The 24,784-nt window shown below is 34.1% G+C and overlaps 1 protein-coding gene across 1 annotated transcript; it reads right to left on the bottom strand.

The window, feature by feature from the left end:
* Positions 1–280: 280 nt before the first annotated feature.
* On the bottom strand, positions 281–23,559 carry LOC134283874 (uncharacterized). The gene is made up of 32 exons (XM_062766397.1): positions 23,432–23,559; positions 21,355–21,523; positions 20,314–20,361; positions 20,064–20,124; positions 19,855–19,891; positions 18,976–19,038; positions 18,534–18,642; positions 17,873–18,068; positions 16,948–17,028; positions 16,411–16,574; positions 16,116–16,227; positions 15,835–15,987; positions 13,886–13,991; positions 13,581–13,681; positions 12,956–13,042; positions 12,699–12,772; positions 12,359–12,443; positions 11,377–11,465; positions 11,152–11,257; positions 10,632–10,823; positions 8,228–9,397; positions 7,964–8,062; positions 7,666–7,809; positions 7,396–7,504; positions 7,049–7,152; positions 6,232–6,417; positions 5,855–5,935; positions 5,380–5,445; positions 4,964–5,044; positions 3,315–3,474; positions 2,866–2,982; positions 281–2,564 (listed from the first exon to the last, which is right to left on the bottom strand). Exons 2-32 carry the CDS (start codon positions 21,480–21,482, stop codon positions 1,642–1,644), a joined length of 5,232 nt encoding a protein of 1,743 aa, XP_062622381.1. The 5' UTR covers positions 21,483–21,523; positions 23,432–23,559; the 3' UTR covers positions 281–1,641.
* Between the last annotated feature and the right edge of the window lie 1,225 nt (positions 23,560–24,784).

Below are 24,784 nucleotides of genomic sequence, written 5' to 3'. Positions count from 1 at the left end.
AAATAAATCGAGAAACACTGCAATTTTTTGTGCACAATAAATATACAGTTTTTTTATTGGATGGTACTGTAGCTCTCCGATCTGTCAAAAAATTTTTTTTAGCGGAGATACAGTTCTCCAGCTACTCTCAACATAGGTGGAAAGGGTCAAGTCATGCAGTCGTGTGTGTGTTTGTCATTTATGTCCTTTGCAAAATGGAAGTGACAGTCAAAATGAAAGAAACAGGAACAAAACAATTTTTTTCTGATTGACAACATTTAATTAAAAAGAAAATGTGCAGGTAACAATATTTGGTAGATGTAGTCTGAATGACATAAGAATGTACGTACACATGTATATGTTTTTGAATTATTTTTTGAAAATTCATTAGGGTATGAACTACAATGTTCAAACTTGGCATAATTCTGAAGCATGTTAATGATTCAATAAATATGAAGGGTTATCAGAAGCGGATCAAGAATTTCATAATGGGGGGTAGGGGGTGGGGTGGTTTAGAAGGCAGGGGGTCTTGGGGCTTTATTAAAGCCTCAAATGGGTTGAGAGCACTGGCCCTGGATCCACCTTTGGTTATAGTCCATGTACCTCATGAATTTTCAAAAAATTAAATTATCTTACATTATGTATAAGTTGCCTCAAGGTATGCCCTTCAACTATCATTTTTAAAACAAAAAAGTTTGTTTTGGCATTAATTAGGGTATGGAGATACCAATGGAGATATTCATGAACATCCATGTAAGTTCAAGAGAAAACACAGTTTTCTAATTTGTAAAGAATCTTGCAAAAAAAAAAAAAAAAAAAAATTGAAAATGTAAATATAATGATATGATATGTAATTATCACAAGCAATATAATCACAGCTTATGAAAATGAACACATTTACCATAAACATCATCAAAAATATAACATTACACATACCAATTATAAAAGTATAGATGCTATCATACCTTAAACAAAATTATTTATCTTAATCAAAATCAAGTCTATCTTCCTGTGAAAACATCATACAAACAAGTAAGAGGGCACAATGTCCATGTTTTTTAGCTGCATTGTTATAAAGTATTCAAGGAATAATAAGCACCTGATATATCTCCTTTTAAATGTTGCATACAATATACACTGTACATTTTTACAAAAAAAATTTCATCATTAGCAAAAACTTTACTTCTGTTTAAAAAAAATGTACATGTACTAAACATGTATTTTAAATATAAAGAACTTAAAAATTGGTGAACCTATTAATTATGTCTTAAAAATGAAACTTCTTGTTCTGTTTTTGTCAGATTTGAGTTAAGCATGTAAACTACTTTAAATCACAGAACATCTAGTTCATTACTTAAATTCATTTCTATCTTTTGTTTGGTAATAAAGATAAGATTTTCTCTTTGAATTTTTTTTTTACATGTTTTTACAGACATATAGAGCCTTCAGCAAAATAAACCATATCTCTTATTTTATACTTGTTCATGAAATGAAAGCATTCTAAATTCATGCAATAGTGAATACAGTCATTGTATCTTACAGAATATAAAAACCGGAATGATTCTGGATAAAATATACTAATTTTAAGTAAATCATGTAAAAAAACAATAATGAAAGACTTTTACATATTGCACAGGGATAAAGGACAATCCATGAAAATATTTAACTGACTTCACAAGACAAATCCCTCATCTCTCCTTGGGTATGTTTATCAACATAATTCTGGGCAACATCCTCAAATTTTCTCCTACTCAACAAAATACGGAACACAAAATCAGGAGCAATCTTAGTTTCGAAGCATTTCTCGACTAGATTGTTGAGTTCCTCAGAGCTGGGGGAGCTGTTCGGATTAAGACTGTCTGCAAAACTCGCTATACGATAATACTTCCTGCGACTGTCCTCAAATAAGAATTCACTGTCTTGGAATGAACTGTTTAACACACTCTCATTCAGATTTGGTGTAGCGCAGTAAGGGAAATGCCAGCCCTTAATGTCCCGGTAATCCAGGACATTCTGAGTCTCTGGTGTGGATCCTGGATTAGTTTTGGCTTCACCAGATGTACAAGGTCTATCTTCCTGAATATCACATTCCCTCACTGTTTGTTCTCTCTGGCTGTTTAACAATTCACTACCTTTGCATGTTTGGGGAGCAGGAAGAACTGGGTTTCTCTGACCTTTAAGAGACTGGGTTAACTTTACAGGAGAGTTCAGAACATGTGCCCTGTGGCTTTGATGTAAAGTGGACCTCACATTTTCAGACTGGATGCTTTCCTCTACAGGTGTGACTGTTTCAGATTGTTTCACTGGTAAACTGTGATGTATCATGGGGCTTGAATGGGGATCTTGTGGCCTTGGGCAATGCTGAAGAATGGGCGTTCCTCGTAAATGAGAATGAAGACTCAGGTAGTGAGATCTTTTCTTGGAGGACATTTGTTTTTGGTGCTCATCTTGGTCAGGATGTGATACAGGTGTTGCTCGTGGGGTGTTATAAGCAGAAAAATTTCCATCACACGGAAAAGACGTTCCATTTCCACCAGCAATGCTGATTTCTGGAAAATCAGTAGAATCATCTTCTTCCTCAGAATCTGTTTAAAAAATGGAGCCACTTAAAAGATGGAGCCATTAAATGAACAAAGAATGCCACTTACATGATCTCATAATCTACTACACAACTGTAGATTTCTTATTTAACAAGAGAACTAAAAATATCAAAATGGCTCTTAGACAGCAGTTCCCAAGAACACAAGTGGGCATTTGACTAAAAGACTTAATATTGATTTATGCACCATTAAAATTGAAAGGAAGAAATTTTATTTCACCAGTGCTACTTCTCATGAAATTACACAACAGATTACTTCTTAACATGTATATGAAATCTACATTAACCTGTCTCATCACTGGCGTCCATATCTACAATAACTCCGGCCCTAAGGAGTGACTCGGCTATAGATATAGCGGTCCACCTCTTCTCTTTACTGCTGCTTGTATTCTCCAAATCAGGATCTATCAAGACACATAGAAAAATCTTTCTGTAAATGAGGTTAGTACGCAAAAGTTTCTTCTCAGGAAACATTTTGACATTTCCTTGACAATGTGTGTAAATTAATTTATTGAAAATTGTCCAGCTAGTTTAGAGAAAAAACTGAAAATGTTCAGATATTCAGACTGATACACATGGGAGGAAATAGCTTATCTAAGTGTCTGAGGCACAGGGACAAGCAATACACTAAGTTTGATTTAAAGTAATCACTTTATATTCCTTTAGTATTAAACGTAGTGTGTTATTGGTTCATGTTGTCTGAGGTGGCCAACAGATTTTCCAAAAAGAAATTTACCAAACTGATAGAAGAGTTCTGGGTGGTGTGTTATCCAGGTGACAAGATGGCTGCCACTGAAGCACTTCCTGTAGATGAGCAGGTCCTCTCTGATTCTGTGGAGGATAGTCTTCACAGTACCATCAATAGTACAGATACTAACAGTGTCAGACCCATAGTACTACAAAATAAAGGAAAAACGTTTTCACAGTACCATCTATACCGGTACTACAGATACTAACAGTGTCTGATCCATAGTACTACAACATAGAGAATAGTCTTCACATAACCATCGATTGTACAGATACTAACGGTGTCAGATCCATAGTACTGCAAAATAAAACACAAAACAATAGTACAGATACTAAAAGTTCGATAGTACAGATACTAACAGTGTCAGATCCGTAGTACTGAAAAATAAAGGAGAATAGTCTGCACAGTACCATCGATAGTACAGATACTAACACTGTCCAACCCATAGTACTACAAAATAAAGGAGATAGCCCTCACAGTACCATCAATAGTACAGATACTAATGGTGTCAGACCCATAGTACTACAAAATAAAGAATAGTCTTCACAGTACCATCAATAGTACAGATACTAACAGTGTCAGACCCATAGTACTACAAAATAAAGAATAGTCTTCACAGTACCATCGATAGTACAGATACTGACACTGTCTAACCCATATTACTACAAAATAAAGGAGATAGCCCTCACAGTACCATCAATAGTACAGATACTAACGGTGTCCAACCCATAGTACAACAAAACACAAAACAACGGTACAGATGCTAACAGTGTCTGATCTGTAGTACTGAAAAATAAAGGAGGATAGTCTTAACAGTTTCTTTTCATGAGATGAATACATTGTATTCAATCCCATAATTTCAACAGTTTCTAGATTCAAAGTATAATGGATAAATATTTAATTCCTCTCATGGGTAGATTTGATGAAAAAAAAATTCAGATTTGCTTTTTTAAAACTGATTTAGAGAAATTTCATTTATATTTTTTTTTACATCCTGTATCTCTATTGGTAAGCAGATTTATGAGAAGAAATTGTTCTTAAAAGACTATTTTTCTCATCTTCTTGTTTTATTGGCAATAATGTAATCCTAAGATTTCTATACCCCCATAATTGAAGATTCAGGGGTATATAGTTTTTGCTGTGTCCATCCATCTGTCTGTCTGTCTGCATGTCTGCTTGTCTGCAAACACAGTATTTTCCATGAGTACTAGCTGCAGCAAATCTCAATTTGTGTTCACCCATAAATTAACCAGAAGTCTCTGTCGATACTGTAGCTCTACTGGTTTATACTTAAAACAAAGGAATAGAAATGTAGCAGTTGGGACTTGAAAATTTAAAACAGCAATAAAAAGAAAAATGATCCTTGCCGCTCATCAAAATAAAAACCTATGCACAGTATTATGTATCTAAGTGTAGTCTACTTGTGTGCCAAGTTATATTGAATTCAGACCAAAACTGTAGGAGGAGTAGCATTTTGAAAAATTGTTTACAGACAGACAGACGGACGGACGACGGACACATTACTATCGCATAAGCTCTTCTGGTCTCTGACCAGTAGAGCTAAAAAAACAGACAATGGAATCTACCAATACACAAGCTGATCATCCATCATCTTAGTTAAACAGGAGATTACTTACATGTTCTGTAAGTTTTTCGTACAACTGGATCAGCTGATGGCTGGCTGTTGTATAGATCTGAAGCTTAAACATTACAGGCTCCTGTAAAAAAAATAATAACTGTTGTTTAGATATCAAGCATAAACTTTACAGGCTACTTTTTACAAAAAGCTGTTTTATTAATATGTAGCATAAGCATTTCAGGCTCCTGTAAAATGTCTGTTTCAATGGAGTGATATCCTCGACAATAGCACATTCAGAACACCACGAGTTTCTAAATACTGTATGTTGAAAACCAAATTGGCTATGAGCTTTTCCAGTCACCTTAGAGTCATAATGCAAGACACCAAACAAAACAAGATACGAGAATGACAGATACACCAAACATAATGAGATACGAGAATGACCGATATTTTGACTTTAGTATGGATACTCACAGCCTGTGACAGCAGAAGATTCCGATGAATTCCTGTATCTTTACTGGACATTAACTTCAGCAAAATCTACATGTTTAATAAAAAGAACATAAGAAACATTGATGATATCAGTACATCATTTCTAATACAAAATATTGACTTATCAATACATACACTTTACAACAATTCAACTTTTATTAAAATGTACTGCTGTTAATTCATATGTTGCTAGAGCATGTTTTAGGGTGCATAAGGGGTGCACTATACTATCGGTATTTTGGTTAAAAATTTCAACTGATAAGTAAACTTAACTTGAATTAGTACTTGTCATTTTCATTTATGCTTCTACAGTGTAATAATGATAAATACAAAATCAATTCACTTGATGAATGCATGTATATGTTTTGTATGTGACTTGTTTCATATTCTGAAAGTTACAAATCGCCATGTATCAAGAGATGGAGATGTTTACATATTTCCTGCTAGTAACACTTACAGTAAAAGCCTGTACCAACTGCCTGGCTTCTTCCAAAGAATTTTCACTATGTGCCAATTTAATAACTTCTTTCTCAAAATTCTGAAACAAATTATGAAAAATATGAAGATGATGAACATAATCAAGCTCAAAAGCCATTTAAGCAATTATCCGAAATTGTTTAGGAGAGTAAACATGGTCCATTAACACTATCAGAGATGAGATCAGATGCCATGTGGGAGTAAGTATCCCCTGTCAACCAATCTCCAACAAAGTATTGAATATCATTCATGTGCTAATATTTGGTCACAGTGGTGATATTTTAAGTCCTTGCAGGCATCAAAATTGGATAATATATACAATCATGTTATTTTTGGTAATAAAGGCCGAAGTGCTACCTGCACAATGAAAATCCACAGATTTTCCATGACAATATGGAAGTTGTCTAGATACAGCCACTGATTGAGGAGGTCAATGTAGGAGCTGAGGAACTGTGTGAGAGGAGCCAGGCTTTGGGTCACATTACGCCTCGCGTCTCTCTGGCCCAGGAACATCGTCATGGCATTGTACACAAACAGATTTAACTGAAACAGCAAGGAACCCTGTCTACAGAGGCTAAACAAAAAACATAGGATACAACTGAACAGTTCAAGTGCAGCACACCATAGCTTTCACCAAAAGCCCCATGAGCCTATGTAGTATGTATCTACACTGTACTACAGTATGAAGAATTTCATTTTTTTTCCTTCTAGAGACTAACTTTGCAAAAGATACAATTAACCAATGCCATAAAGGACCCTTGAGTTAAAAAGTTAAAACATAAAGCAACCTTTACAATAAAGTGTGAGCATTTATGAAGATTTTTTTTTTATTTCTTATCTAGAGAATGTGTATCCCAGTCAAATTTTGTGATAAATTGTTCATATTAAGATAGTTATTGAGGATTAATTTTATACTATTGCAGTAATTTCAATGGATTTAGATATTTCCAAAGGCCAATTACGGAGGGTATTTACTGATAAACTTTGTTCTACCATTACTCAAAAATGCCAAAATTGGTTCAGCCATTTATGAAAACAATGAAAGTGTTTGGTCATAGAAATCACACAAAGTAGGATTTGGATTGGACAGCTAAAGTCACCTGAATAGATACTGATTTTAAAATACTATTTTTTATTCAAAATTTGTAAAGAAAAATAACATGTTTTGCTTTACTCGATATGCCATAAGTCTTGCCAAAGACCTCACAACAGCCTGAAAGTGAATTTTGCATGCCTCCATGGAATTTTCACAGGTGCCTTCAGGGAGGTCATAGAATTCTGAAAAAGAGAAGATTATGGAAATTACACTGATAATGATAGATAGAACAACAATACAGACATCTACACAAAAGAGTCTTTGTTTGTATCGCAGTCCTGTGATGTATTGAATATTATTTTAAAATTTTAAAAATAAGATAATAATCTCAATATTCCTAAGTATTTAAATAAAAAGTGTATCCACTTTCCAGGTACATGTACATTAAAATTCATTCAATAGAAAATCTTTATTTTACTATGCACCTGCAGGAGAGACCTGGCTCCACTCATAATTAAAAACAGAGGCCAACTTCTTGTGAAAGACTTCATGAAAAGACAGGAGAGAAGACACAATATTCATGCGGACACACATCTGAAACAAAAAGTGACAGCTATTTAAGACTGGTACTACAGTAACAGTTGATCAACCAAATATCCTGCAGTAGACACTCAGGAAAGAATTAAGATCTATAAACTTGCAAAATCATGGACTGATCACATTAGTTGCACCAAGTGAATATTGTATTGACTTACAGCCTGAGTGATGGGCTCGTACCGATCACACAACATGTCGGTCCGTCTGTTGACGTACTGGAAGCAGTCCCTGACACCTCCAATCTGATGGCGACATCCCCAGACCTTACCCGACTGCTTATACTTCTGAAGATGTCTCACCAACTATTGAAAAAAAAAATCAGTTCTCCTTGAAAAAGAAGGTGCATGTTGAAAGTATGATATACTGGTCAAGGTATTAATTCATGTAATTGCAAAGTTTAAATAATAAAGACAAGCACCAGAGCTGCTTAAGAATCGAAGCTTAAGTTACACTGACCTCTGTCCCCACCAGTCTTATTCCCTCGTTACAAGTAGTACCACAGAGATCCAAACACAGAATGTTGTCAGCATAATCCATCAGTAAAGAACAAACCACCTACACCAATGTGGGTGCAAACAATTCAATTTACAAAATTGTGATTGATACATTTTTACTCTAAGCTATACAATATAGTAATTTCTATAGTTTATTAATGTATTGAATTGAAAATTTATTTTCCCAAATTATGTTTTTTTTTTTAAATAAGAAACAGATATTTACCTCGTTAAATCTAGTGTAAAGTTTTCTCCTGATTTCCCCACTATAACAGCTGCTAGTCGTCGTGGAGGAGGAGAAGGAACTCTCAAAGTCTGACGTCCTATGACTGGATTTATAGAATGTCTGACAGAGAGTTTTACTGAAGCCAATTGTCCGCTGTAGGAGAATCAGCACATCAAACAGGGAACTAGACACAGGAATGTAAGCCTTCTTAAGAGGACTTAATGGAACCTGATTATCAGAGGATGAGGTCTGATTCTCAGGGGAGGAACTATCTACTTCAGAGGAGGATCCAGGATCTTTGTTTTCTTTAGTAGACAATAAAACTTCACGCTGTTCGTGTACATGCTGCCTTTCTGCTTTCTGAGTTGGTTCATTTTCAATTAATTTTTCACTGTCCAGAGTAACAACTTCAACCATGGGTGGGAAATCAAAATTTTGTCCGGGAGAGTCCTGTGTGCTGGACATGGACTCCTGGTCCCCCTCCCTCCCCTCCCCCTCCTCCAGAGACTGGGTGAACTCCCCCGCTAACGAATCCTGATCTCCCCCATCACCATGGTAACTGTCACCAACAGGCATGGCATTTTCACTCAGTAGTTGTTGATGACAATCATTTGTTGGGGTCAATTCAGTTTCGTTTCCTGCACTTTTTTCAGTGGGCTGATGTTCATGCCAATCTGATGTTTCTTCTGGTTTGAATTCCCTATCCAATTTATTGTTGGTCTCCTTTTTTAAATCACCTTGAATAATATCAACAATTTCATCATCTGCACTAGATTTCAGGTGGTCTGATAGTTCCCTGTTGTCACATGTGTCAAAATTACCAGCAGGTGGAGTTCTTACTGAACTATTTATTTTCAACAATTTCTTGAAGTCTTCCGACCCGTTTCCGTCACTTTTTAAGTTTGGAAATTTTAAACCAGGCCGTGGTACATCAAGATGATGGTCATAACTCTTACTCAACATCTCTGGGACAGAGGAACTGTGTCGGAGGTTAGAAAAGGTCATGACCCCTCCCTCCTCCTCCTCCTCTGAAAACTCACAGAGGGACTGGGTGTCCCCAAATGGACCTGGGGCTGAAGAGGAAACATGCATCTTACTGAACCAGGCACCAGATCTGCCTGAAGAAGAGTCTTTGATTTGTTTAGAGTGGGAATGTTTCTCTTTTGTATCCTGAAAAATAGACATCTCAGGTTACTTTTTAAGCACACGCAAGGCAACACACTTTCAGAAAAACCCAAACTACAATAATGTTTCACTTTTTCAAAATAAATTACAGTGGAGCCTCATTTACCCGGATGCTTTGGTTCCTAGTCAATTTGTCCAGATATGTGAAACGTCCGTATACCTGAATTACCAGTTAAACAAGACAAAATAACATTGAAAAATTCCATTTCAATGAAAAGTCGTCCGGATACTGAAGCATCCGGATATCTAGCGTCCGGATATCTGAAGGTCCACTGTAGTTACAACGGTGTCTTCTACCTATTCCCACTTTTTAAAAATCTCAATTCCACCTATTCCCACTTACAAATAACAATAGATGTTTAGATAGTTAATTTGTTTTTACAGTAACTAGACTTATTACACCTGTTCTTTAGATTTACCTGTATTTTGTAATATTACGACAGAAAATAATGAATACATCTATGAAAAAAATATAATTTATTTCGGATTTTTGAAATAATAAAAAGGTCTTACAAGAAAAAGCAACTTAATATCTTAATTTAAGAACATAAAATAAATAGATTTATTGAAAAAAAAGCATTCAAATAGGTGGATTTTAGAATGAATATATTAACGGAGAAAAAATGTAATTTAATTCTACTAAAAATCCATTTTTTCTTTCAAATATTAGTAAAAAGTCTCATTTATAATTTAATAAAGAAATATACCTGTCCTCTATTCCAATAGGTGTTCATTAATCATTGTTTGTACAGTATTGATATGTTTTCATAGTTAATTATTTGTTTACACAAAAATTCCACCTATACCCACATTAAATCTTACCTTTTTCGACCTGATTTTCAAAAAGTGGGAATAGGTAGAATGAACCGCTACAGCTACAAAAAGTTCCTTACCAACATGTCTGAGATGTATTTATAAAGGATTATTGCAAGATTTTCCATTGTAATCCTTTGTACAAGCTCTGTCTATGGTGACAACTGACAATTTAGCATTTCTAAAGGCTTATTTTCATGCACAAAGAGAACCTTAGTCTTTCTACCAGTGTAAGCAATGATCAAATATAGGTTAAATGTTTCCAAATTATTTTTACTATAAATTTTCAATGGTTACAGTATATCATTTGTCTCTTAAATAGAAATCAGAATATCTTCTCTGTTTATTAAATAGATTTTTCAAATATATATGTAGGACCAAACAAATTTTAACTCAGTAAGTGTACCTGTCTTTGGACTGGCGTATAGTGACTGTGGAGCGGAGTGGAGTGGAGAGAGCTGGACATCAGACCACTGAAGGCACTATTGAGGGACGGCGTAATGGACTTACTGGACACGGATCGGATCCTGTGTCCCAACAGGGAACTGGAGGGAGTCTCAATGATGTTATCAATATTATCAACTATTGCTCTCCTAAACTGTAAATTATATAAAGCAAGATCATTACATTTCTAAAGGCTCATTAGGTCGCTCAGTATTTATCAATGAATGTGCAGACACAATTCATATATGTGATCATTTCTAAAAAGCATTAGAAATTTCCTCCCTTCCCCTCTTCTCCCTCTTTTAAATATTTTGCAAACAATGACAAATGATCAACACAAGCACAAACTCTAATCTTTAATTGAATAGCAAAATGAACTTTACCTCTTGAACCAAATAATATGTTATTTCTGCCATAGTCCATTGAATGCACATTTTCTATATGCAGACACTAAACATTAATTATATATAAGCACTGTTTACCTTGTCTTTTGACACTGCCTCCTGCATAAATTTGTTTAGCTTAAGTGTGAGAAACTCAATCCAGTGAACTTGCATTTTTTCAAACCAAGTTCTCCAAGTTTGCTGTCTACAAAAATAGGAAGTTAAAAGTAGATTAAACAAATTCCTAAATCTTTACAGGAGCAATACAGTGAAATGCATCTATGTCAGAATTACGATTTTAGAGATCTATTTTAAAGTCCTTACTCCTCGGAGATGAAGGCGACCCAGGAACGATCCAATTGGTCCAGTCTATAGGCCAGTCCCAGCATGCACTTGTCTATGTCGCCAGTCCGCTACAATAAAGTAACAAATCTGGTCATAACTTATAAGAACCAGAGAGGTACTCACTGACTTAATGCAGTCTCTGCTTTTTGCTTGCTTTGGACAACTTGAAATCCTTAGTTAATCATCAGATTTTCAAATTGGTAAATCTAAACAAGGAAATTGTCAAACATCAAATCTGTAATATTTAAGGAATGTTTTTAAGTTTTGTGTGATTCATTGGTGTGTAAACCATACAGACTTGTCACCTAGGCATATTTCATAAAGCGTACTAGCGTTTCATGAAAAATATGCCTATGTGCAAGTCTGTGTGATTTATTATTAAACATTCCTTATATTTACATTTTAAATGTTTGAAAGCATAAAAAATATACTCAATGTTTGAATTTCTCCCTGCCCTATATCGTTGCTTTTTTACTTTAGTTGCTGTAGCCTCATTGTGATGTCACGTTAGCGCACATTTCTCCGTGTATATTTCTACGCATGAGTTTTCAAACCAATTTCAAAGTTTGCTTGGTAGAAAAACACAGCGAATGTAATTATTATCATATGTTTACAGAAATATCTTTTATTAAACTTCCAATTTACATAGAGTTATTTATCAAAGAAATTCTTTTTAAAAAAAATTATTTCTATAATGTCAATCATTTAAATTTGTCCAAATCTGACTACAATTCAAATAGGAGGAGATTTATGGGAACTATTCCTATTTTTTCAAATCTTTCTTAACAATGATACAAACTCCCTAATGTGTTCAAGAAATACTGATCGAGGCTTACAGAAGAGTCAAGTTAAATATAACAATAAATGAAAGAAATTCATCATACATGTACATGTACTTTAATTCTGCATATGTGTACCACAAGAAATTTGAAAAAGATAAGAAATTCTAATTAATACATACTGGCTGATTTTGACAAACTTTTTCTACATCTCTCATCAGTAGGTGGTACAAGCTTTGGGCAGCCATCAATGTTATGTTGAAATATCTACAAACGTGTTTATATATGTAAAATGATGTAAACAGGTGTTTTCTCCCCCATGGAAGAGAATTTTAAGACAATACCTAGAGTTTATTTACGGAATAACTGTCAATTTTTTTTGGTTTCAGGATGTGATCAATCGATTGGATTGCATGATAATTTGCATAAATGCTAAAGGCTTCTACTGGAGATAAAGTAATGTGAAACATACATGATTCAGTGAGTAATATAAGAAATCATTATTTATATTAAATGAATTACTTCTCAAAAGTCTCCTGGTAGTGGTCTCTGTAATCCTTGACTTCATCCCTCATCTTACAAATCATTTTGTTCATCTAAAAATTACATGATTATTTGCCATTGAATATGTTGATACATGTAATTACCTATTTCCAGCTTTCACTTTTTTTTTTTGCATCTGTATATCTTGTCATTTTTAACAGATCATTTCATTGCTTTACTGTCTAGGTAAGCTATTAAAAGTACAGTGTCTATATTGAATGGATACCCTAACTGACCAGTGTCGGTGAGAGTCCAATCCCTTTCTGATGTAAATCCTTTATTGCTACAATTTTATGCTCCTCATAGCACACTGGAAAAATGCTCTGTAAACACATCAGAAAAAAAAACCTGTCATGCATTAATTATCCCACATTTCTAAATGTCATTGATGTCCCTGGCAATCATGCTAACAGACTGCTTGATGTCCAGGAATAAAGAAGAAGATTTTAAAGATTGCATAAATTTCGATAGTTTTAGGCCAATCCCTCAGGTGCAGGGGACATGAATTCACAAGATGCTGTAGGTATATGCCAATATTGGTTGAAATTGGTTCAGCAATTTCAGAGAAGTTGAAAATGTTCAAAAGTTAATGCACAACGAATGACGCATGATGACAGACGAAAACATAAAAGCAATAGGTGACCTAAAAATGTTGTATAATAGATTTAAATTACATGAGGCCTTCCATGTCACAAACAAAGGCAGCTACCTGAGATTTACATGCATATTAGGCTCCTTAGGTCCCAACTTTTCACTTTGCAAAATTTTCATTCACATTGAATTTTCAAGAAATCAACTCACCTAACTTTCAAAGAGTTATTACAGAGAAAAGAAATAGAAATGGAAGTATTAAAGGATCACCTGTACACAGTTTTTGAGGAATACTTCTACACTGGACACTTTCTTGTCACGAAGATACTCACAGCCCCTCCGAGTCAAAGTTACCAAATAAATTAAGGAATCTGTCAAACAGAAATATAAACTAATCACCTTATTGTACAGATATATTCATAACAAATCTACCGTATATATAAATACAGGAATCTAAAGTAACTGCTTCATATAAAAATATAATAAATCTACAGGTCCTTAGGACTTTTCTGGTACCGAAATTATATTATAAAGTCACATGAAAAATCTGTCAGTGAGAAAATATTGCGTAATACCTAAGCCATCGGAGGGTATGTTGTTAGGAAACAAACTCTTCATCTTACAGATATTGGAGTGACACAGCTTCTCTATTGCTTCTAGACTCTTCTTTAAAATGTCATACTACAAAAGACATCATTGTTAGAACCTGCAGTAAAATATAATACGGTACATGTGTGATCCATGAATAACTCCACGATAAAATGATCAGACTGAAATACATTTGTTGATCTGTGGCATCTTGATACCCACATTCTGATTACAAGCAAGTAGGAGCAAATTAACTGCTTTAATAGTTTCAGAACTTTGTGTCTCTTCATTCTACTACAAAGTTTGTAAAATTTTATCATAAACAAGAGAACTATGGGCCACATTGCTCACCTGGGTGACTTTGGCCAGATTTCCACAATGTAATAGATATTGTGACCCCACCATACCCCCAGGAGTCATAATTTGAAGAATGTAGAGTCTACACTACCCCAGGATGCTTCCACATAAGTTTCAGCTTTTGTGGCCCAGTGGTTCTTGAGCAGATTTTTAAAGATGTATCCTATATATTTCAATGTAAAACTTGGATTCCCTATTGTGGCCCCGCCATAACCCCAGGGGGCTAGCTGCAGAACTGTAGCTCTCCGAAAAAAAAAACATTGACAGACTGGAGAGCTACAGTGCCACCCATTGTAAAAACTGTATATTTATTGTACACAAAAAGTTGTGCTAAGTTCTGGTTTAATACTTCCAAATTCTTACCTTAATCATAAAAAATATGGATTTAAAAAATTCCTTACTTTTCTGTCAAGTATTCTCGTCTGTACGAAGCATGTTGGCCTGAATTATCTTGCAAACCAAAATGGCAGTATAAGAAGAAATTTTCAATCATCTTAATTTCAAGGCCAAGAGGACTATTTACAACAATTATAAGGGATGTTTTGTTGTGGAATAAGTGCAATAATATGTTAGGAATACACGGTTAGTAATATTTCGAGATGAAAGTTCAAAAACAAGGAGAAATACATGTAAATCAAGCAACAGCGCACTTTTTTTGTGCACAATAAATATACAGTTTTTTCAATGGATGGCACTGTAGCTCTCCGGTCTTTCAATACCATATAAGTGGAAATTTTTTGTGATGCAAATTTAGCGATTTGTCCTTAAAAACTGGTAATTTATTTTTAGCGAGATGTTATTTTAGTGATTTTTAAAATGCATATTAAAAAAGCTATTACAAATAAAACGCAATCAATTTTTAGCGATATTCAATTTTAGCGATCCTGGCACCCTTGCTAATATCGCCAAAATTAAATCCTCGCTAAATATTCTACTTATACTTTTTTTTTTCCGGAGAACTACAGTTCTGCAGCTACCAGGGGTTGTGATTTTAACAATTTAGAATCTACACTATCCCAGGATGCTTGAAATCATGCTTCCACATAAGTTTCAGCTTTTCTGGCCTAGTGATTCTTGAGAAGATTTTTTAATGGCCCCACTCTATTTTTGTCTTTTCATAATTATCTCCCCTTGTAAAAGGGGACTTAGCTCTATATTTTGACAAAAACTACCCTTCACTCAAGGATGCCTTGTACCAAGTTTGATTAAAATTGACCCAGTGGTTCTTGAGAAGAATTTGAAATGTGAAAAGTTTACAGATGGACAGACAGGTAGACAGATGGAGAGACAGCTAGACAGACAGATCTATGCCATAAATCTGGTGATTAGAAAAGTTCACCTGAGCTTTCAGTTAAGGTGAGCTAAAATGTAAATCAAGCAATTGACAAACATTATGATTAAAGAGGAACAATTGAAATATGGGAGCAATGTCTCTGTCCTTTCTGAAATACTCCAAAATACAAATCTACTCAACCATTGCTAGCTAAAAATTTAACTTAATATAAACATAAGATTTAGTGTCAAATTTCTTTCATTTTGGTTATGAATACAACAAGTTTCATATGAAAGAACACATTACCTCTTCTTTTAGCAGTATATTACTAGCCCCTGAGGCTGGCAGCAGGTCCAGCACTGATGACAGAGTACTACAAGCATGCTGAATAAACCAAGCCGAAGGTACAAAGTGACCAGTCAGGTACTGTAGATAAACCAACTTCCTGTATACATCTCTCTACAAATCACACAGCATATTATAAGCTCTTTCATGGGAATTGAAATATAATTGTTCTTTGTCCATTACTTAACAATTACCAGATTTAAAGCATTTATTTAATAAATCTTTTTTAGTGATTTTCTTACAATGCCATATCTGAGTCCGAATTCTCTCAGTAATCTAACAGATGCAGATGACAGCAGACATGAAAGTCCAGGGGCGAGTAAATCTCCTTCTACCCTATATGGTGACTCATATCTGAAACCCACAAAAATATATTAGATGTAAAGATTTTTATAACCTTTAAAATTAGATCTCTTGCAATAAAAAATCAGCAATCCTCAACAAAATCAAATGCAGAGTTTTATATTCCTTTCTTAAAAAATCATAATTTTTATTTGAAAATTTTATGAAGAAATCAACTTTAATTAATGTCCTTGCCTGAGAACTTTAAACAAAAGTATCTTGTAATCTTCCAGTATTCCCCTTTGGTTTTGTTTGTAGTTATTGGACAATGGTGGATAGGCAGTATGCCAAAACTTCTTCAGCAACTCAGCAATGTGTGAAAATTCCTTCCTCTTCCATGATTCATATCCAAGGGGTGACTGAAACAAAGAAAGGAAATCTAAACAACTAGTCCCCAATCACACTGTAATTCTACATTAAACATTAAGCACTACGGGAAACATTTTCCCAAGACTTAAACTCCTTTTACAAACACACAGAAGATAAGAATTGACTGCTAGTTGGTCATGTCACAACAGACACATTTATATATATACTCTGCAGGTCTCCTATACCAGTACAGCTAATGAGGAAAACCTCCAAATGTATAAAACTACATGTATTTCCTTGTTACAATGTTCATTCTTCACTATAGAATTATTTTCAGAACTTTTAGGTATTGAATTATAACAGTATATACCCGGTAATTGAAACAGTATAAAATACTTGTAAGAAATTGTAAGGTGTTGTTACCATAAATGCCTCTGGATTATAATAAGGATTCAGATCGTTTTCCAGTAGAGCTAACTGTCCCACAAGTTCCTCAGCTAAGATCTGAAATCAAATACATGTGTTCAGATATAGGTTACGTACCCGTAAAACAAGTAAAAGACAACAACATTTTAGATTATTTATTATATGATCAGAATTTAAATCCACACCTACCTTTGCATGTTGCAAATTAAAACTCCTTTTAATTCCATAATATTGGTAATCACAAGATTGCAATGCTCAGCTCAGTTAATGTTACCTCATATGTAAAGTAAGGCAAAGTCTCAATTCATTCAAATGCTCTGGTATTGTCCCTCCCTAGATGTAACATCTTTACGAGTTTGGTCAGGCTAGGAATTTATGACCTCTTGAAAATACTGGTAGCCTGCTCCCCAAACTTCACCTGTTTAATCATCTTGTAATTGAAAGTCAGATCCAGATTCCTAAGTATCTGGTAAAGTGCACTCTAACATACATCATCAATGCAAGTTCAGTCAGTGTATATCCCTATGCATTTCATTTTATAGATCATCATACATGCACGTTTTATCCAGGAAGGGCTTATAACCTCCTTGGGAGTAAATCTCACTCCAAAAACTTTCATTAATCTGGTCACTCATCTAAAAATTAAGGTCAGAATAACCATCTAAAGCCAATTTGGTAGACATCATCTATGCAAGTTTAGTCAACTTAGGCTAATTTTAACTTATTTTTTTCTACTTTGTGAATTTGAGAAATGATATTCCGCAGGTGAATTACTTCATGTAAGCTTTATTGGGTATTGTTTATTTCCCTGAAATATTCTTTCCTCTGCTTTATTCTTAAAGCTTTTTTCCAGTGGGTGGATTAGGAAGAAATGATAAAGGAGGTCAGCAATATTGTGACCCAAGTGATTTTATCTCCCTACCTTACTTGGTTCTTTCTTCTGGTGTTGTCTATAAATCTGGTGCTCATACTGATGGAATTTATCCTGGCTCAGATGAAAAGTTCTTCTTAAGAGCTCAAAAAGTGTGTCTGCAGGGACGACTGACATATCTTCCTCCAGCCCGCTGTCATCTGGGGTCGGAGGTCGTACAATGGTCAGCTGACCTGCGAACTGAAACCTACAAAATACAGAATACAATGTATAACATGTACTGAAACCTATAAAGTACATAATATAATGTATAACATAAACAGATACAATGTATAACATTAACGTCATATTATACTTAAGATTCATGCTAAATATGGCCATCTATTTAAGTTCTTTATCCAAAATTTACAGTAGATGAAATCAATAAAACATTCATATTTAGGAAACTTCCTTAAAATGGAGTACAAGACAAGAATCTTTCAAATGGCACTTGTTCTTCATTAAAGTTTTTCATCAGAATTTAGAACACATGTTTGAGGGCCTTCAGAGACTCTTAATGCATATCTTAGAATCATTCAAAATTTAGTGAATACAAAATCAGAGTCGACCCCAACCCCTCAAACAGTTGGAATTGTACAAGATACTCAGCTAACCAAAGCCAAACTTATCAAGCTTACAATAAATGCTAACCACAGTAAAGTTAACTACTTACTTTTTGCTGCTCTGGGAGGGTACAGGGGGAGGGGAGAGAGGTGAGGGGGGTTCTGGGGCACACAAAACAGGATAGGAGGCACACAAGTACGCCCTCATAAACACCCTCTCTTCCTGCAACATGAATTACATAAAGCTCCAGTCATTAACAGTTCTTTAAAAGGTCTTTAAAATCACTTTTGTAAAAACATTTTACAAATCACTTGATACACTCTACAAATACATGTACCACTGTGTAAGTGTCATACAAAAACACTCATTTCAGTTCCTTGATTATTTTTTGCAACCAACTTTGGATACTAACTATAAACTTCATGTCTTCAAGTTACATTGATGAAATTTTAACCATGCCAGTATTAATCAAAGTTAGATGTCCTCGGAAGTTTCTGTCTGTATCAACTTTCTTTTGACATTCATAATGTAAGCTATAATGTAATAACAACTTGCCTGTGCATTGAGTTCCTTAAAGGTTTCAGTTACATCTACTGGGGACCGAATCATAGCACCTATAGACAAAAGACATTGAACATTAGGAGTATTTGTCTACATTGTTACTTTTTTCTACTTCAATTGAATTTATTGTAAAGTGTTTATTTCCTACATAATGTACATTGCTGAGAGAAAACAGACGAATTATGGTAACAGTGACTTTGGTTTTCTTACAAAACAAAGATTCATTATTGTATTACATGTATTAACAATTTATCATATGGGACTGTTCTGAACTTAAGAATACTATACTCAGTATATATATATATAAAACAAATTATTTAGCAGGCTACTAATCTAGCTTTTCTAAGTCAGACCAAATCTTGCTGATAAAAATATTGCAATTGCCTGCAATTATAATTGTTATCAATTATCTCCAGCTTATAATAAATCAATTAAGATTTCAATGACTTTTTAATGCTGTGTTTCTTCATTAAATGCACATTGTTCTCACTTTTAAATTGATTCAATGCTATTCAAATGAAAATTATCTATTTGACCATGTTGACAGTATGTGTATTTTGCGGTCTTAGCTTTTCCTACTCAGACTGAATAACTAAAGAAAAAAACAGTAAGCCCCATTCTTCTCACCAGCAAACCTCCTCCCCCACCCATCCACACAAACACACAGAGTGCAATCCTAGTATACTTCACACACACAAACACACATACAGAGTGCAATCCTAGTATACTTCACACACACAAACACACATACAGAGTGCAATCCTAGTATATTACACACACACAAACACACATACAAGGTGCAATCCTAGTATTACTTCACACACACAAACACACATACAGAGTGCAATCCTAGTATTTTAAACACTGACCTTCCTCAATCCCAGAATCTCTTCCATCATTCCTCACCTACAAAATACAAATATCTGACCAGCTGATTTTAAAAGACAAATTATATTTTCTGCCTATAATTAATTGTCATGATTTAATTATCTTACTTCTCTAGACAAATAAAATGTACCCGGTACATTGAAAATGTGAAGTTACATGTTACAATTAAAGACTATACTTGTATACTTACAAGTCTGACATTGCTGAAGGAGGTTTTACATCCTGATAAAGCCAGGCAGCATTTTCTGGGCCTGTTCATAATTAACACAACTCTTCATTAGACAGTTACAGCATATGAAACAATTTAATAAAATGGTACAGTGCACTTTTAGAAAGATGCATTACAGAACAACGAGTTACAAAAATGTGTGATTTCTTAAAACAAAAAGAATTTATGAGTTATACATATCTATGCAGTATAAAAATTGGCTAGAACTTACTCCAGACTTCCAAAATACTGATGGATCTGTTGTACCAGCTGGCTTTTCCTGAAAAAAAAATCAACAGAAATTCAATGTTATAATATTAGAGTCTTTTTCTAGTTACTTTATGTTCTAAGCAAATGCAAACAGTTCATAAACCTCAATGTTCGTTGGAGTTTTAAGCCATTTTTTCCACTTTGTGCTCAGTCAATATGCTTTTCTGTGAAGTTATATATAATTACATGTGTACTATGAATTGACCTCATAAAATGGATGCATGCATGGTTTTCATCTTATAACCACCACTAACTCTGAAAATATCATTTTTAATTGTGACAGGAAATCTACATGTAGAAATATGCTCTGCATAATAAACTTTCCTAATTGTTCATTGAAAAATTCTATAACTTTTAATATGAATGCAGTACATGTATTGTCCAACACTGGAGTCAAGCACATTACCAGAAGAAGACATAAATAATTTTGACCTTTCCTTTGACTGTTTGGCCTCAAAATCTGCAAATGTCTTCCTCTAATTGTTTTTCATATATTCGAAAACTATTAAATACCGGTAAGTGTCTAAAAAATCCATAGCGTTAAAATTTTAAGTTATTAATCATGATATATACATTAATCATGATATATACATATCAGTAATTTCTGTTTTATCATTTTTTGTTTTTGTTCCTGACCTCTGACCTGAAGTAATCAAAAAAGCTAAAAATAATTCTCCTCTATCTGTTTTCAAACTTAATTTTTAGCTATTTCTAGCTTCTCCTTCAGATGAAACAGTGTGAACTGCATGATCGGTAGACGCTATCAAAAAAGATCTCAATTCAGGGACTAGCAGGTATACTGAGTATAGCAGCGCTAGCTAATGATCAATAACTACATGTATTATAATATAGTGACTGAGTGGGATAGTTCTATCTGCAGCTTTTTATCAGCAATCAGCATCCCAAATACTGAGGCACAGTAAAATATATGCAATTAAGGGCCAGACAGCAAGCAAACAAAATTTGCTGAACTTTGCATTCATTTGTATAGTTTCTCTTTTACCTGACAAGGATAGTTGCCGGGTCATTAGCCTGAGCTCCATCAATCGTGTTCAAATCATTTTTTATCCACAAAATCTCCTCTCCTTCCTGTACATGTCGCAGAATCGCTTTTGGTTTAACAACAAACATTTTGCCACCACATTTCCCTGGATAATTTTAGTCTGCATCCACTACAATTAAGTCAGTTATCAGTAAACAGAAAATAAGATATCAAATGGTCTGACTGATAACAATTTAAACTCCTCACTATCATTTGTTCCACATATGCAATAAATAATATGTACTTTGAACAAGTGCTCATAACTGGGTTACACAGGGGAACAATTAAATCTAGTAAAACAATGATACATTAAAAATACTGCATGTTTTCATCAATATTTTAACAGGTTTTTAAGTTTTTACCTTATTTATGATAAGCTGGAGATAAAATTATTTAAATAGAAAAGGTCATTAATGGTAATCTAACAATAAAGATTAATGATAAGTGTGATGGCTTAATAACTTTTCAATAGTCAAATTCCCTTACTTAATCTGTGGCATTATACCTTTCAATTATCTGCTGCAAACAGGGTCTCTCGGTTGATTTGATTAAATGCAAGAGCTCTATGTATGAACAATTTCTAAAACAAGATATGTTATTGACAGGCAAGTTAATAAAACAAGAATATCAGAAATCTTCTTTAAAGTCATAATTTCTTAAGTTTTATGGTCAATAACTTGTCAGCAAATACAATCCATCATTCAAGTCAAATGCTGACTGACATTTTTCATGCTAATTGTTAGGTCATTATTTACCCACTGAATTGTCAGTGAAATTTCCCTTCATTTCCTGATCATGACAAGGAGCACACAGCCAAGTGATCTGTCAGCAGGGGATGGTCACTCCTCCATGGCACCTGATCCTACTTAGCTGATGTTTAAGTGGTCTGTGTTTGCTCTACTCCTGATTCGTATTGTTTGTATTGGACTTAGTGCTTGAATACTGTTTGCTATTTCCATATATTTCATTTTTAGTCTTTTTTAAATAACATGTACTGAAGTGTAAAGTATAGGTCAAATGTAGTATCCAATGCAAACATTTGAGTCAATAGAGTTCATCATTGCAAGTTTGATAAACTAAACCGCCAAATAAGCTAAATAGATGAACTTTGATCAGTAATAGCGAGCGCAGAGAGGCGACGCGAAGCGCCACTCGCATGGTGAGCTCAATAGACTAACGTGTATGGACAGAGGAAATTCGGATTTAAATCTGCACATTGTTCCAAGATATTTTTATGAATCCACCTGAAAAAATTCCAAACTCCCAATCATCCTTTGCGGAGCATAGCAACATGGTGGCTAAACATAGCAACAACTTACATGAAAAAAATTACAAACAACTATTTAATGCAATCTCCATGCCAAAAAACTATCGTTTGCGTCCAAGGTCAACAGAACTTTTTATCTAATGTCATACTTTCGTCACTTAAACGGTTCGGGTATTCGGATTTTGTCGGAAACGTTCGAGAAGTTTGGAATCTCGATCCCGATGCTCGGGAAGTGATTTCTTTTTATTGTTTTCATTTCTTCTTTTTCTTTCTTTTTCTTGAATGATAGGCAGTGCATATGTAGGTTATTGATAGTACATAACTGCACTCGCCCCAACGGTCACAACGTAAAACATATTACATATAACATATGTCACGGGTGGGGAAAATTAATTCTTAACTGAGACTCAATCTAAGGGCCTCTTGGGTATTCTACCATCGCTGATATCAAATGAGATTGAAAGTCCTATAACATCAACTTACTTGTCAGTAGCCTGGAACACAGTTTCAATAAAAAATTGATCAAACTCGATCAGGAAATGCTTGTGCATTCTGGATCAGTATAATTAGCTTTACAATAGTAAAGGCTCAGTCAGATTGCTCTGACTAGTATAAAGCAATTAAAAAGCAAGTCACCCAACGATAGTCTTTTATATTGCGAACAAGGTCATTTTAATGACCATTCCACGATCATTCCGTAAAAAAACTCTGAAATATTCATTACTTTATAAAAATATCTCCCCATAACGTTGCTTTCATGTAAGAACTTACCGTTTCCGAACGATTTTATAAATCTAAAGTATATGTTTTTCCTGTTTTTGGCTTCTTCATGATTGATTCAGCATTCAACAACAAAAACAATCCGCCATTTTGAACAATCACATGACTTGGACGGAAGTAGACAATAAAAAAGAATTTTGCTCATTTGTGAGGAAATTTGGTTTTATTGCTTTTCATATATCAATGATTTTTATAAACACAGTTTACTTTTCAAAAGATAAACCCAAATTAATAATTTGCAAATCAATTTCGATCAAGTTTCTTTGTATTTAAGAATTATTATTTCACAAAACGAAAAAGCAAAAAAAAAAAAAAAAAAAAGACTGACCTGTCTGTCTGATCAATATGCGCGATATGTTTCGTACGATAGAGACAAGAAATGTCAGTTTAAAAAAAAAACGCGTCATCAAGTCAACCGAGGCTTGGTTTCAGGATGGTGTATCGAACGATCTTGTGTTGTGTGTGATTTATTTTACTGATAATAATATTTAAGTTTAAATTCGGTGAAACAGGGACATTTCAGTCAAATTAGTTCCAGTCGCATAAGACCAAGAAATTAAAAATGCGGGTTCTATACCGATCCTTCATATACCAGTCAGTAGAACAAATAATTAATTAACACATGGCTGAAAAAACTCTTAAACAAAATTTGTTTCTATATGATTTCATATCCTTTTTATTTCTTTCTTTCTTTCTTTCTTTATTCATTCATTCATTCATTCATTCATTCATTCATTCATTCATTCATTCATTTATTTATTTATTTATTTATTTATTTATTTATTTATTTATTTATTTATTTATTCATTCATTCTTTTTAATTTATTTTCGGCCGCAGCAGCGGCCGATCTATTTGTGGTTGTGTTAGAAAGTGCACATGGGGAAATGAGACGTTATTTTTCTTATTAGTTCAGTAAAATAATTCTTAAATGATAACGAATGAAATCATGCATAAAATATTCTTTTTAAAACCTGCTTAAAACTAATTATTAATTGTTGTTATGTTTCAATTTCAATATAATTTCTCATCAGATAATTGATAATTTAAGGTTATATAAAAAGAGTTTACAATAGATGCTCCCCGACGTGGGAGTGTGTAAGATATGAAAGGAAATCGTCATGATTTCCTGGATAATAATGACGTGGTAAAAGGGCATGGTAGATAAAATTTGAATATTGAAAAGTTGTTCGACTAGTAAAATTTTGTTTAATATGCTACAGCTGTGAATGACACAAGGATAATTTTTTTTCTACATTTTGCACCGCTCCTTGCAGCATAGCCTAATCTACAAAACGTTACAAAGATCCAGGGTATCAGCACGTGCATGGTTCATCTTGAGATGC

Source organism: Saccostrea cucullata, unplaced genomic scaffold (assembly GCF_032062105.1).
Source record: "Saccostrea cucullata isolate Sc308-1 unplaced genomic scaffold, CSIRO_AGI_Scuc_v1 ctg146, whole genome shotgun sequence".
Taxonomy (NCBI): Eukaryota; Metazoa; Mollusca; class Bivalvia; order Ostreida; family Ostreidae; genus Saccostrea; species Saccostrea cuccullata.
The sequence above is the reverse complement of the archived record's forward strand: the minus strand, read 5'-3'. Positions and strand labels throughout refer to the sequence as shown.

Coding starts and splice junctions, on each gene's coding strand:
- LOC134283874 (XM_062766397.1), bottom strand. CDS start 21,482: ATGTTTGTTGTTAAACCAAAAGCGATTCTGCGACATGTACAGGAAGGA. Junction 12,444..12,698: donor TACCAGGAGACTTTTGAGAA/GTAATTCATTTA, acceptor ACACGTTTGTAG/ATATTTCAACATAACATTGA. Junction 5,936..6,231: donor TGTGGATTTTCATTGTGCAG/GTAGCACTTCGG, acceptor AATTTGTTTCAG/AATTTTGAGAAAGAAGTTAT.